Source organism: Nyctibius grandis, chromosome 3 (genome assembly GCF_013368605.1).
Source record: "Nyctibius grandis isolate bNycGra1 chromosome 3, bNycGra1.pri, whole genome shotgun sequence".
Taxonomy (NCBI): Eukaryota; Metazoa; Chordata; class Aves; order Nyctibiiformes; family Nyctibiidae; genus Nyctibius; species Nyctibius grandis.
Genome location: NC_090660.1, coordinates 64563738 through 64579906, shown reverse-complemented (window position 1 = coordinate 64579906; position 16169 = coordinate 64563738). Strand labels below are relative to the sequence as shown.

General features: G+C 41.1%; 1 protein-coding gene across 1 annotated transcript in view; it reads right to left on the bottom strand.

Annotated features, from left to right (window-relative positions):
- ASXL3 (ASXL transcriptional regulator 3) overlaps positions 1–16169 on the bottom strand; it is a 135569-nt gene that overhangs the window by 26491 nt on the left and 92909 nt on the right. The window contains exon 8 of the mRNA XM_068396971.1: positions 16002–16165. Coding sequence (XP_068253072.1) covers positions 16002–16165 — 164 coding nt within the window. The remainder of the gene's footprint in view (positions 1–16001; positions 16166–16169) is intronic.

Sequence of the window (16169 nt, the reverse complement as noted above, 5' to 3'; positions counted from 1 at the left end):
CATCTTCTATTCATATCAGTTAAACTCTGCCAGCAATCAATGCTAACTTTTAGCATGCAAAAGACTTCCATGGGTTAGTTGCCTATTGTATGAAATACAGCACTTGATTGTTATTAAAGTTGCTGCTCTTCACATTTAATTTGGTTCTGGTATAGATTAAAAAGCCCAAATCCAGTAATTTTTCTTTAGACTTTTTTTTTTTTATGGCTCATGTAAATTTTGATGCCTTTCTCAAGATTCTTTCCACAGCTTCTTAAGTGAACTGGCCATGCTTAATACTCAAGATGATGACTTAATACTACTTATTTAATGAAAGAGTATTTTCTGTAGTGCAGCCTCCCTGTTGTTGTTGCTTAAAGGTTGACTGAACAGATGTTTCCGCTGAGCTGTCCATAATCATGACTGTATCTTAAGATCTGATTTAGAAACGAGTAACGGAATAACATCATTATTTCCAGTGCAAGACGGTGTATGCTTTCCTGCACTAAAACCCCACTGCCACCATTAAGCCTCAATGTCTACCTTTGACTGCATTACTGTAGAACTCCTCAGTATTGGATTACCTCTGAACTTTTGGGTCAACCTCACATGGTAAGGGAAACAGCAACAAAACAGAGCTCAAGAGTCCACAGGAAGTACCTGTAGGTGCGACAGATAATTTGTATTTGCCTCAGAATTGGCAGGGAAGCAGAGTTTGGAGATCCAGGAAAAGGAACTACACAGGGATAAAGCAGTGGCACTATCAGGTGCTGAAAAAAACCTGTGTGAGGGGCCTCAACAGGGAAGTTGAGAACAGCAAAACAAAAACACCTTGAATGCAAGCTGCCACACAGTGAGCAGCAAAATAAAAACACCGTACTTCAATAAATTACTAGATTAGTAGCTGCACAAACTTGATTCAAGAAATTAGGAATTCTGTAAATTCTTTACAGAAATGATGCTAGGGCAAAGTACACCCTTGCAAATTATGTCAGTGTAGGGGAAAAAAAAAGAGACAGTAACCTATCAGCTTAAAGCACAAGCTTTTCATTAACGTCCAAGACCAGAAAGAACCATATTGAAAGTACCAACCTAGCTGTGTTATTAAACTATAATAATACACTTCAGATGGGGACAAAAATCAGAGGCCAGGCAAAAACTGTGACATACTAACAAAGGAAAACAAGAACAAACAAATCAACTTAAATCACATTAAAGAGCTAGCTCGTTACTGAACAGCTAACATGCTGTGTTTGTACTTCTCCAGGTTTTCACACATACAGAACATAGATTTCAAATCCTGGAAAAAAAAAATGGGAAATAATGCAACAAAGAACCCAGAAGATTACAAAGAAACAAGCACCAACCATGATGGACCTCTCAAGAAGAAATCATGACATCAATCTAAATGCTTTCTCTGATAGGTCTAAGGAAAAAGCAGTAGATATCACCTACAGAATCATTCATTGAATCATGTGGGTTGGGCATGACCTCCAGAGGTCATGAAGTTTTCAAAGCCATTCCACTTAGAGGAGCTTGTTTAGGGCCTTGCCTACTTGAGTTCAGAGTACCTCTGAGAAGAGAGCTTCCACAGCCTCTCTGGACAACTTCTTCCAGTGCTTAACCACTCTTGCTGTGAAAATAGTCTTCCTGATAACCAAATCAGAACGCCCCATGTTTCAGCTTGTTTCCATCACCTCTAATGCTATTACTATGTGCCTCTAAGAGGAGCTCTGTCCTCTCTACAACCTCCCATTAGCTAGCTGTGAACTGCCATGAGATCCCCTCGCAGCCTCCTCTTATCCTGTGTGAACAAATCCAGCTCTTCTCTGCTACAGCCCCTTAGGTAGGTCCAGTCCCCTCCAGTGGACTTGCTCCAATATGTCAGTGTCTTTCTTGAAATAAAGGTTATCAATGATCACTTCTCTTGATCTGCTGGCTGTGGTGCTGGTCATTCAGCCCAGGATACCGCCAGCCGCCTTTACTGCCAGGGTGCAATGCTGGGTCGTATTTAACTTGCTGCCTACCAAGACCCTAGGGTTCTTTTGCCTTTTTTTGAAGATGGGTGGAACACTTCCTTTCTCCTGTCATTGTGGACCTTGCCTGATCTCCAGGACCCTTCAAAGATGACAGAGAATGGCCTTGCAAAGACATTATCCAGCTCTCTCAGCACCCCTGGATGCAGTCTGTTGCGTCCCATGGATTTCTATGGGTCAAGTTCTCGCAAGTAATCTTGACTTGATCCTTAACTACTGCTAGAAGTTCTCTCTGAATGCTTTTACAAAGCTCAGGGGCCTGGGAGATCTTGTTGATGAAAACGGAGGCAAAGAAGGCATTATGTCAGCTGTATATGTGTTCATAGTCATTAAAACACACACTCCATTCAGCAACAGTCCCAAATTTTCTTTGTTTAGTCTACTACTACTTATTCTTTGCTCCCCTCAGGATCTTGAACTCCACTTCACAGTCACTATAGCTAAGGCTAGCATGGTAATTTATTACAGAATCACCGAATCACAGAATCAATCAGGTTGGAAGAGACCTCTGGGATCATCGAGTCCAACCATTGCCCTGACACCACCATGTCAACTAGACCATGGCACTAAGTGCCATGTCCAGTCTTTTTTTAAACACATCCAGAGATGGTGACTCCACCACCTCCCTGGGCAGCCCGTTCCAATGTCTAATAAACCTTTCTGAAAAGAAATTTTTCCTAATGTCCAACCTGAACCTCCCCTGGCAAAGCTTGAGGCTGTGTCCTCTTGTCCTATCACTAGTTGCTGGGGAGAAGAGGCAGACTCCCACTTCACTACAACCTCCCTTCAGGTAGTTGTAGACTGCAATAAGGTCACCTCGGAGCCTCCTCTTCTCCAGGCTAAACAACCCCAGCTCCCTCAGCCGTTCCTCATAGGTCAGACCCTCCAGACCCTTCACCAGCTTGGTCTCGGCCCATCTCTCTAACCTGTCCAGATCCCTCTGTAGGGCCTTCCTACCCTCCAGCAGATCGACACTCCCACCCAGCTTGGTGTCATCTGCAAATTTACTGAGGGTGCATTCAATGCCTACGTCTAGATCATCTATAAAGATATTGAACAGCACCGGCCCCAAAACTGAGCCCTGGGGGACACCACTAGTGACCGACCGGCAGTTGGACTTTGCCCCATTCACCACCACTCTCTGGGCTCGGCCATCCAGCCAGTTTTTAACCCATTTAAGAGTCCACCCATCCAAGCCCCGGGCAGCCAGTTTGTCCAGGAGGATGCTGTGGGAGACAGTGTCAAATGCCTTACTGAAGTCTAGATAGACTACATCCACAGCCCTGCCCTCATCTACTAAGCGGGTCACTTGGTCATAGAAGGAGAACAGGTTGGTCAAGCAGGACCTACCTTTCATGAATCCATGTTGGCTGGCCTCGATGCCCCGATTGTCCTGCATGTGCCGTGTAATGGCACTCAGGATGATCTGTTCCATCACCTTGCCTGGCACCGAGGTCAGGCTGACAGGCCTATAGTTCCCCGGATCATCCTTCCGGCCCTTCTTGTAGATGGGCGTTACATTTGCTAATTTCCAGTCAGCTGGAACTTCTCCAATTAACCAGGACTGCCGGTAGATAATAGAGAGTGGTTTGGCAAGTTCATTTGCCAGTTCCTTCATTACTCTGGGGTGAATCCCATCCGGGCCCATAGCCTTGTGGGTGTCCAACTGGCACAGCAGGTCACTAACCGTCTCCTCCTGGATTATGGGGGGTTCACACAGCCCCCCATCCCTAACTTCAGGCTCTGGGGGCTGCATCTCCTGAGGACAACCGGTCTTGACATTAAAGACCGAGGCAAAGAAGGCATTGAGCACCTCTGCCTTTTCCTCATCCCCTGACACTACACTACCCTCCTCATTCAGCAAGTGGTGGAGGCTTTCCTTGACCCTCATTTTGCTGTTAATGTATTTGTAGAAGCTTTTTTTGTTATCTTTGACCGTAGCAGCCAAATCAAGCTCTAATTGAGCTTTGGCCCTTCCAGTATTCTCCCTACACGACCTGGAAACATCATTATAGACCTCCCAAGTTACCTGACCCTTCTTCCAGAGCAAATAGGCTCTCTTTTTTTCCTTAAGTTCTAGTCTAAGTTCTCTGTTTAACCAGGCCAGTCTTTTTCCCCGACGGCTTGTCTTCCTACACACCGGGACAGCCTGCTCCTGAATATTTAGCAATTCCTTTTTAAAGCACATCCAGCCTTCCTGGACTCCTTTGCCCTTCAAGACTGACTCCCAAGGGACTCTGTCCACCAACCTCTTAAACAGGCTAAAGTCTGCCCGGCAAAAATCTAAGGCAGAAGTTCTGCTCTTGCCCCTCCTTACTTCCCCCACTATCGAAAACTCTTAACATTTCATGGTCGCTATTCCCAAGATGGCCACCAACCCTCACATCTCCCACTAGTCCTTCTCTGTTCACAAACAACAGGTCAAGCAGGGCCCCTCCTCTAGTGGGCTCATTTACCACTTGCATGAGGAAGTTGTCCTCCACACATTCGAGGAACCTCCTAGATTGCTTCCTCTCTGCCACGTTGTATTTCCAGCAGACATCCGGCAAGTTGAAGTCGCCCACGAGTACAAGGGCCGGCGACCGGGCGGCTTCTGACAGCTGCTTGTAAAACACCTCGTCTGCCTGCTCATCCTGGTTGGGTGGTCTATAACAGACTCCCACCGTAATGTCCGCCCTGCCGACCTTCCCCCTGATCTTTACCCATAGACATTCAACCTTGTCATCCTCATCTTCTTCCTCAATTTCGACACAGTCTAAGCACTCCCTAACACACAACACTACCCCACTGCCTCTCCTGCTTCGCCTGTCCCTCTTAAAGAGCTTATAGCCATCCATAGCAGCACTCCAGTCATGAGAGTCATCCCACCACGTTTCTGTGATGGCAACCACATCATAACCTTCCTGCTGTACAGTGGCTTCTAGCTCTTCCTGTTTGTTGCCCATACTGCGTGCACTGGTGTAAATGCACTTCAGTGGTGCTAACGGTCTTGCCCCTGACGCAGGCCTGTCACCCCTAGGTTCATTTGCGGCTGCCCTGGTCTTATCCCCCTCCCCTATCGAACCTAGTTTAAAGACCTCTTGACCAGACCTGCCAACTTCTGGGCCATAACCTTTTTCCCCTTCTGATTCAGCTGTTCCCCTTCCGGCATAAGCAGGCCCGGTGCCATGAAAGCCACCCTGTGGTCAAAGAACCCAAAATCCACCTACAGCACCAGTCTCTTAGCCACTTATTAATCTGTTGTGTTCTCGTAGTCCTTTCCCTATTTTCACCTAACACGGAAGGAACTGAAGAGAATATAACCTGCGCACCTACCCCCTTCACCAAACGCCCCAGGGCCCTGAAGTCCCCTTTGATTGCCCTGGGACTTCTATTATTACTCCCCCAACCAGCTATTCTATGTTACTGAACAGCAGATCCACTTGTGCATCACTCCCAGTTGCCTGCTCCATTACCAGATTCAAGAAGTACCCTGATACTCTCCAGAAATCTCCCTTTTTGCATTCCATTGTGTTGCCCTTCTAGTGCTAACAGGGAGGTTGAAGTCCCCATAAGAACTAGACTTCCTCAAGTTATTTAAAGAGTTTATCTACTTCCTCATCCTATCAAAGAACAGTTGAGATTAGAAGGGACCTCTGGAGGTAGTCATCTTGTCCAACCCCCTGCTCAAGTGGGGTCACCTACAACCAGTTGCCCAAGACCATGTCCAGATGGCTTTTGAATATCTCCAAGGATGGAGAATCCAAAACCTCTCTAGGCAACCTGTGCCTTCACTAAATAAGTTTTACCTCATGTTCATGTGGAACCTCCTGTCTTTTGGTTTGTGCCCACTGCCTCTGGTCCTGTCACACCCTTCCTTCAGGTATTTATACACATTGGTAAGATTCCCCCTGTTCCTTCTCTTCTCTAGGCTAAGTTTCAGCTCTCAAAGGCCTTTCCTCATATGAGAGATGCTCCTGTCCCTTAATCCTCTTGGTGGTTCTTCACTGTAGTCTCCAGTAGCTCCTTCTTTCTCTACTGGGGAGCCCAGAATTGGACAAAGTACTCTAGGTGTGGCCTTACCAGTGCTGAGTCAGATCAGATGGTCTAGCAAACTCCCATCACAATGATGTCCATGCCACTTGCCTCTCCTCTGACCCTGACCCCTCAGATCTGAACCAGACTGTAATCCACCCTACAGAAGAGCTCCATACACATACGCTGCTCTCCTTGAAAGCAACCATTCCTCTTGTCTTCTCTGCTTGTCTTTCCTCAAAAGAAGCAAATTTTCATCAATGGTTTTGATATACATAAAAAAAAAGGAAAGAGAAACATGTACAGAGAAAGGCACAGTATAATATTGGAGAGAAGCAAAAAAAGGGAGGGGAATGAATAGTAAAGGAGTCGGTAATTACCAAGTTTAATACAAACGATGATTTCAGGTCTTGAGGACACAGATGGAAGGAATGTGGAAGAAGTAATGCAGTTGGAAGCTACAGAACATTTAAAAAAGCAGACAGGGCTTGCCAAAAAACACAAAGACAAAAGGATACCCACTGTTTCTTTGCCTGAAGGAACACTTAGAGGCTCATCTCAAACACAAAAATACATGCACACATTCACACACAGCGCTGTGCCTTTGAAGAAAAATCTATCCTTTCTTAAAACAGTTTCCATGTATTTAAAGCAAACAATGGAAAAGGTTCTGAGTTTAAAGTAGGTAAAGAGGAGTATAAGAAAATTGCTTCTGACAAGATGCAACTATCAGGACATTTTTGCTGTTGTGACCACAAAACTGTTATAGTAAAGCTGAGAAGTACACGAATGGTAAGACAGATACATCCAACAAAAAAAGAATACAGTAGACAGCAATACATGGATCTGACTTAAGAGCTGCTCCCAGAACAACAAACTCAGCCACGACAACTTTGTGTTTTAGGTAGGTGACATGGAAAGAGACCAGCTTACACTATGTCTCTCACAGCAATTCTGATGTAATACAGCTTGAGTGCTAATGTTCACTCCGTATAATCTCTCTTCCATGGGTCTCATCTTTTCGCAGTAGAATATAACCTGACCCAGAATACGGCTAAATTTTGATTAGTCCTGATTATGAAGTTTTCAATCCTTATAAGAAAAACTCTTGTCATTCCCAACTGATCATCGACATAACATAAACAGTGTCCTCAAATACGAAATGAAAAGACAGACTCTGAAGACAGATGGTGAAAAATAACTCTGCATATTACTTTAGTCCTTTAAAAATAATCAGACTAAACTTAGAAGTAAAACATCAAAGGATGAAAAAGAAAATATCTACTACTATAGGAATAATTGCTTCAGACAAGAGGAGAAAAGGAAGAAGAGTCTTTTAAAGAAAGAAACAAAGACCTTTTCCATGTTCACTAAAGTGGGAAATATGCCAAGTAAGACTGAAGAATTGCAAACATATGTTTTCAAAATGGAATGTGACTTGTTAATTTAGATCTTGTCTAAATCAATAAGACAAGTGGGATAGCTATATTCTTTCCAATACACAGTAGTGTCAAAAAATACAATAGAATCCAATCTGGTTGAGCTCAGATGCAAGAAATTAAATGAAGAATTTAAGGAGAATAATAAATCTGGCAAAATGAAAACATAAAGCGTTTTTAAAATGAAGCAAAAACCAAGTAAAATATAAAGAAAACCAAAATATGCAGCAAACTACCTTCTAACTGCATTCAAATTATAGAAATTACAATTAAAATTTATCTATTACATACAAGTACATACAAGTACTAATTCCAAGCATGTCAGAACACACAACAAACAGGAAGTATTTATAAAAGTACTAGAAGAGGCACATAAGCCTATAAAAAAAAGGTAAAATAGAAAAACATACCTAGATTGTGATCAAGGCAAGCATGTACGAAACTTATTTCAAAAAAGATGCTTGGAGACTTTGAGAAAGTAACCCACTATTAAATTATCCAACAATGCTCATATGTTGGGGAAGGTGCAGAAAAAGAGATATAAACAGCCAGGGTCTATTCATCTAGCTTTTGATAAAAATAAAACACACATGCCTTTGAACCCAAGAAGCAAAAGATGAGGGGATGTTACACATAAACATCTAAAATTAGTCAGTCATTTTTGATGAGTGTCATAAATGAAAACCCTGCATCCAATCCGCTTTCTGTAGGCATTAGAAAACATTGCCCTCCTATGTAAAAAAATGGATGTATGTCCTTAACACAAGAGAGAACAAGCTAAAGGAAATTTGAGTTTAAATAGTTCAAATATAAAAATTAGCAGTGTTCTGAAATAATTAGGAAAAAACCTCTCAACCTCTTTTTCCCTTTTTTATTTCAGCAAAACAAATATACTGAAAGGAGGAGGGGGAGAGGGGGAAAGAGGCAAGAGGGGAGAGAGAGGGAGGGAGAGAAAGGAGGGACAAGGGGAGAGCGATTGTGGCAGAAGCATGGATGGATCACTTCTGTTTGCTCTTCTTTTCCCTGCACTTGCATCTAATATCCTGTTTCAAGTCCTTGGCTGTCTTCAGATTCAGAACTGTAAGGAATGTTCTGTTCTCCATCTCATGCCCGTGCAGCCCTACAGTGGCAACACTGGAGGCACTGCAGACCAACTCATATCACTTAATTATTAGCACTTTGCAAGGAAGGAACAGTTGAAACACTACACACTGCAGTAGTGCAATGCACCCTTAATAGCCACATAATTTGAAGCATGCCAGTCCCTAGTGTCCATATATGTTACCATTTATGCCCACATATTAGTTATACTCTCATAACACAGCTCCTATCAGTGTCTTTTAAAAAGGTACTTGTGCAAGTACTTCATCACTTGAAGGGAGGTGTTTTATCAATTCTTTTCTCTTTTTAAAGTACTAATAATTCTGTCAAATGTAAATGGAACTGGTTTTGCATACAAGGTCCTCTTTTTTCAAGCACTAACAGCTGTGCACTGTACTTTATAAAATTTGTTTGAAGGGAAGGAGAGGGGAACAAAAGCTTCACTAGTTTGCATGAGGAGAACGACCATGAGTGCAGGGCCCCTCACACACCAGAAGGACTTAGGGAAAAGGATGCTGCAGAGACAGCTGTGGCTCTTGTATTTTCAGGTTTCAGCAGGCACAGCATCATTGCTGTGTCCTACTAGATGCTGTAACTAAGCCAAGCCTTGCTACAGACAAAAGCAATTGCAATAGTTCTGCTAACACATCTGCAAAACTTGTTCATAAAGGTGACACATGCTTTAAGTGAGACAAGAACTTGTAGCTAGGGCTTTAGAAATGAAACAAGAACTTCCACAACGTGGATGCGACATGATGGAAAACACTGATTCACGCTTCTGAAACAGTGACCAAGCCTGCAGAAATACAAAAACATGACACTTAATCAAAAATGTAAAGCTTCCTATTCACGTACATAGAAGTACTGATATTGAGAAGGACCTCTAAGGATTATTGCAAACAAGAATTCCACTACCACACCAATCAGCAGCCAGATTGCAATGCAATTGCAGTGAGCCTTACTGGACTGCACTAAGGAAGCTAAAAGAGTATTCCTGTAGCTAAAGGCGACAGGGATTTTGAAGTAAAATCCTTCAGCCTTCAACTCACGTAAACTGAAACTGATGTTTGTTGTTAATACATGACTGTGAAATGTGCAGATACACCATCCATACAGCTGCGTTTGGTAAAAAAGGTATTAAGTTGCAGCACAAGGACAGAGGGGCCAGCCAGGGGTAGCAACCTCTCTGAACACCCCTGGCTAGATGAGCTCAGGAATCAGAGCCCCAGACTCTTATTGAAAAGGCAGCTTAAATGCTTTGGAACGTCTTCGTCCATCTAGTCTATACAACACCTATATTAAAACTACCCTAATAAAGCTGTACAAATAAAGCACATTACAACAATGCCATGCTATCCATATTAACCAATAAAACCAAAGAAAAAATGTCAGTTAAAGGGAAAAATGTGACATAAAACGACCTTCAATTACTAGACACACAGGGGTGCCAATTTAACAGCTTTTTAAATATGCTTAGGTGCAGAAGACATATGTTACATTTAACCTTCTATTGCAAATGTTCTCCTCTGAACTAAGTGCTTTTGTCATAACCCTAAAACTATTCCAGTGTAAAACTCAAACATTTACAGGAACATAATAATAAATATTTGAAAGCTACTGATGACAGAGAATTGAAAAGGACAGCTAAAAGGTTTTAGTATTAGCAGAAAAGGCAGTTAAGTAAGATAAGGTAACCACTTAGCTACTACTACACAATAATTCCATGGAGAGAAACATAAAACAAACCTGGGAACAAATAATACACACAGGACTAATTTCTGCAGTTTGATGTCTTATAAAGAAAATGCAAAAGTTCAATGGCAAATATAATCCTCAAGTACTGATGAAGTTAAGAAAGCAAACAGGAGGATGGTTACACTGCTACAAGGAAGGAACTGTGAAAATAAATAAAACTTCACTTACTCTCTTTTAATATAAAACTAATATACAATAAGAGATATACTAAATAGTTCTAAATTAAATATTTCTTTGTAATCAAAAGAATAAAATAAATACTAAGTGTCAGAATGGCAGATACCAGACCACTCTCCTTGTCTTTTACAAGCGTAAGAATTTTGTGTATTATTCGTTACCCGCTCTCCACTGCAGAACTCAAACTGATGTGCTTGGGAGTAGGAGTAATTTGTGCTCATCAAAAAGAACGGTTACCTTTTGTTATCATTGCTCAAATGGTAGGAATAGATATTAAGCTGATTCGTACTACATGAAAGCAAAAATGTTTTGAAATGGAATTCCGTAGATAACCTCCCCAAAATTACTTCTATTTTAAACAGAACAGAGAAAATCACTAACTGACATCAACCTGTGCCTTTTTTCAACACCAGGTGAGAGGGAACCTTTGCAAAGTGATATAATCAACCTGGAAGTGCCAGCATCAACCTAAATTGAGTAGGCCAAGACAGAAACAGAGAATGTGCGCTGACCTTAAAATGACAAGATCCTGTAATGTTATTACATAACAACAATACTGGCACTGACCCAAGAGACAGTTATTATTTTGGGATTCACTAATTTAGAAATGAAAAGAAAGAGATCATTGTGTGTTTTGACCCATGTTAGAATCTTTTGATTCGTGCATCATGTTTTTCTTTTTAGTAAATTGGCTTACTGTGAACCTGAAATATTCACAGGCATTCTGCAATCCTACATGGTTAAAGTATTTCCTTAAGAATATTTAAGTTTAGAATTTTGAATTTAAGTAACTACCTCAACTATCTATAAATTGTGGATTGATTCAGAAAATAAAAGATTGCTAAATTTGGCAGTTACATCTCAATATGAGGAAAAAATTCTTTACTCTGAGGGTGACAGAGCACTGGAACAGGCTGCCCAGGGAGGCTGGGGAGTCTCCTTCTCTGGAGATATTCAAAACTTACCTGGATGTGACCCTGTGCAACCTGCTCCAAGGGAACCTGCTTGGGCAGGGGGTTGGACTAGATGATCTCCAGAGGATCCTTCCAACCCTAACCATTCTGTGGTTTTGTAAATTTCTTTCATAAAATAAGTAAAGCTAAGACAAGATATAATTTTTACTAGGATATCCTCTACTGTTTTAAATGCTCTTCATGAGTAGGTTTGGTCAGATAAAATGGCACTGCGACCTAACACACAGGTCTGAGGAGGCTCTGAGATCCTTCGCGGGTGTTTTTGCAGGAGGAAATTCCCATCCTATGTGAAAGACCAGGGCAGGTATAAACCACAAGAGGCTCAGAAGAACCCAATATTACCAGAAGATAAAATATAGGAGAGGGAGTTAAATTCTCAAAGATCAGAAAGTTGTTAAGCATTTGCAGAGTCTAGAAAGACACATTTTTTTCAGAGCACTCAGGAAAGAACATTTTGTTTAGCACTCTAAGGATAAGCAAAATCACTTAAGCTTTCTGCTACTATTCAGACGAGGCAGCACTTCTCTTCTTGGAAGCTTACTACATGGGTGTATTTCCCTTCCTTTTCCCCACACCCCAGTGTTAATAGCAGTAATTTGACTCCCCAGTAGCTGCAACAAGGAAAGCTGGTGTAGACAAGATATTGCCAGCTGCCATTCCTTTTCAGCAATCTGTCATACAGACCTGTTACTCATCCTTGCACAACATACGTTGTTTAATTAATATTTAAAGAGGCACTGATGCAATATAGCAATCTACAGAGAGAAACTTCCTGCTTTGAAGATGAATATTTGCTGAGAGGTGGTCAGGAAGGCTTCTGTTACCTGTAATTATCAGCGTGATGTATTAATATTAGAAGCAGGTATTTCTTTGATGAAAACTGCATTGTTCTTCAGCTGTAGAATGTTCTAATTAGAGCTGAAAAGAAAAATACTTTGCTGGGATTTGACACAACTGAAATCTTTTGTGCAGAGACTTTGCCTTCCATATAGTTTCTATACCTACATGTTTTCTTTATTGCCAGCTTAGTCATCTAGGTCTCCTGGGGGCTCACCCAACAGGCTTCTGTATCAGCTGAGCTTTAAGGTTTTTGATCCTTTGAGTCCATACAGATTAACAAAGAGCTGAAAATCTGAATGTTCAAATTTCAGGCATGAGGTTCCCTGTATCCAGTGATGCAACACTTTGGAGCAGTCTGCTAAATAGACAAGTCTGGGTCATGGCTGCTTCTTTGAACAATGACCACATACTATTTCACTCTGAACCCAAATGAAAGCATATAAAATCATTGATAAAACATGTCTACCATAACTGCCATCTTGCTCCAATTTCTTTTATAGGCATTTTGAATACAGAAAATTACACACAGGCCTCATTGCTACAGAAGTAAAATTTAAACTAATAGACAAGCTGAAATCAATTTCAAGTGTGAATAACTGATGATACAATTTATCTTTTCCCCAAGGAAAAAAAAAAAGGCAATGATCCTACGCTTCCACTTTGCCAAAAATCTAGCTGGAGTAGGAAAAATGACAGCACCAACATCAGCAGAGTTGTTCTCAACTTCTTCCATTCCTAAGACCCTTTGTTCCATGGGCTCTCATGGCTCTTTTTCCATAAAGGGCTCACACGGCCCCCTGATAGCAACCACAAAACTTAAAAACAAAAGAAAAACCAGAAAACACATCCCATGAAGCTCCTGACTTGGCCCCGAACTTTTTTTGAACATGTTAGACTAACCAGGGTTGACAGAGAAGTCATTTATTTATAATAAACACTTGCACACAAAAAAAAAATCCCTCAACTCCCTTAACTAATGGTTTCTAAAGATGCTTATTCAAACTGATGTATGCATGACAAGTTTCAGCTCAGTATGATTTAAGGAGGAGGAGTTATACCGCCCAGAAAAATGGTGTTTGTGACAGAAATGACAAAGGATCATTCATCATAGGGTTTTTCTATGTGGAGCAGTAATAAAGCCTAAATGAAACTGCACTTCATTAGTAATTTATTTCACAGATCACTATATATACACAAATAGCATAACTCTATTACAGTTTTATAGTGCCATTCATTACAGTACTTCCCATACTATATCCACATGACAACACAGAAATGCAGTTTTCTCTGGGGAAGACAGCAGCAGCAAACTGCAGAGCAGCACACGGGGAGGAAACACTTCAGAGCCAGAAGAGCAGGAGTAGGAATTCTCAGGCAAAACAAGAAAAGGGCAACATAAAACAATGGAACTGAACCCTCAGAGATGGGCAGCTAACTGAAAGAATAGTTTTACACCATTTCTGCTTGCCTGATGCCCCATTTGATTTAGCCAGTAGAAATAAAAGAGGAAGACTGAATACCCTTGCCTTGTCCAGTCAGAGTGACCAACACCAGAGACTCCCACCAGAGCTCCCTGGCTGGAATACTCTCTCCTTCTCACTCGATCCTTGAGCACTACACTGGCATTTTCCACTTGCCACAGGAAGGAAAAGATTACCAGTTCAATTGCTTTCATCAGTCCGTATCTGGGGTGCTACTCTTTAGGCATAGCAAAGGACATAATTCTCAGATATCAAGAAAAGGGATGCAATTCTTTCTCTACTAAGACCTCTGCAAAGTAAGGATTTGGGGCTATTTCACTCCCCACCAGAAAACAATCCTCAAACTATAGCACTTAGAGGCCAAACATTTCCGTTAGTCTTCCAGAGATGAATGGAGACTCCTGCCTTCAAAACGCGTGTTAAAACATGGTATGCTACACAAACCCACAGAACACTGTGAGAAGACAATAGACAGAACAACACCTGTAAATGTCGCATGACAACTGCTTTTTTGTGACTAGTTCACTTGCCCCAATTATGTAGTGTGGGGCCTTTGCAATAACACATGCAATGTATGCATTATGCGAACGCTTTCTGAAACAAAAATTAAAAAGAAATGCATTGCTTTTAACTAGTGAGGTATGATTAAATTCAACAAATAGTCTCTTGATTTTCTTGCCAAAAACTTCACTGTAAGAACCCTGATAAGAAGGTAAATGGCTTGTCAGTTCTAGAGCCTCAATTTTTAAAAAGAAATTTTAAAGTAAGAGACTTCTAAATAAGGCCCCTGTACTTGAAACGTAATTCATGAGCACTGGGATCTTTGATGGTTGCAGAGAAAACATGATTTTACCTAGCAGATTTTTTTTTTTATCTCTTCTAGTAAATTAACTAGAAAGAAGTGGGGGCGGGGAGGGGAATCAAAACCATCAGGAAAATATTTACTGGGCACTAAGTTAAAATCTGTTTTACAGCTGTGAAAAAAGTTATCTTAAAATCTGTCAGTGCTGACATTGACTGCCTTGTGGGAGCTTGGGAATAAATAAATTTACGTTGTTTCTCCTATGGCTCTGGTTTTAATGTTCTTTTTCAAATACTCCCTTATCAAAGTGCATAATCTTAGTCCACAACATACAGTATCTAATTTGATAAGAGGCTGAGTAAATGTAATCAATACAATTTTTCTTTTTTTTGTCTCATATTGCATTGCTTTCCCCTGTGTTACTGTGGTACACGCTAACTACTAACAGTTTAAGAAATGAAACCATGGCATTTAACATACTGATTTAAGATGCAGGTTTAATCAGTCATTTAAGTGACCTGCATTCTCTAGTTATTACATAAAAGAGGGATACTGACCATCTGCAAGAATTATAATGCGCTGTTTGTGTAAATTAATGTGTCTGAATTAAGTACCCGAGTATTCTCCATTGAAATTGGTAAGACTCTTTAAATCTGGAAGTGAGGCAAGTGCGTAAATGAAATTGGTTTGGGCTCTCTTTGCTATTTTAACTGCTAGACATGCTGGAAAGATTTTTTTTCTCACTCTTAAGTAGCTTGCAATCTGACATACAAATGCAGGAAGGACCAAACATTGCAGAAAACAGCATGAAATTGAACTTTTATTTCTACCCTGTTACTCCCCAAATCATTCTCCTCAACAGAACTGATTGGCAACCCATATGAGCCTACAGCCGTGAGCTCTGAACAAGAACTTCCTCACAAAAGATGTGAATGAATGGATTTGGTGCACTGGAGCTGAGCAGATGCATACATAGGCATGTGTAAAAGGTGAGGAGGAGAAGAAACTAAGAGAACTAATATTGACCTGGACATTGCTGGCAGAATGCCTAGGAGAAGAGCAGATGAAGAGAGACTCAACATAAAGTCTTGAAGATGAGAGGTTTACCTTCAAACCATAGGTAGAAAAGCTGATTAAGAGATTTGGCAAGTTCGGAAGATCTGCTGGCCAGTTTCCATTTAGACAAATCAGGGAGCTGCACACTTTTCAGAAAGAAAGGAAGAGGAGCTGGCTGACACTTAGATAAACTTTATAGTCATTCTACATCTAACAGTTTTACCTAAGAAAATACAGAAATTTTCTTCGTATTCTTTCCTGGAACAATTCATAGTCAAATTGGCCTATGCAAACACACTGTAAAAAAAGTCTCATTACAGAAAGAAATATTGCATGACTCTACTTACCTGCCTGTCTACTTCTGGGAGCAAAAGCAGGAGGTATTGTTGAAAATGCTGAGGTAAAGAAGCAAAGGTGTGTTTATTTATTAAAGCCCTCAGGTTAGTGTTCACTAGAATAGATCCTGGTGTTTCTATGTCAATATCCTCAGCTTTGGTCCATTTCAAATGTCCTGG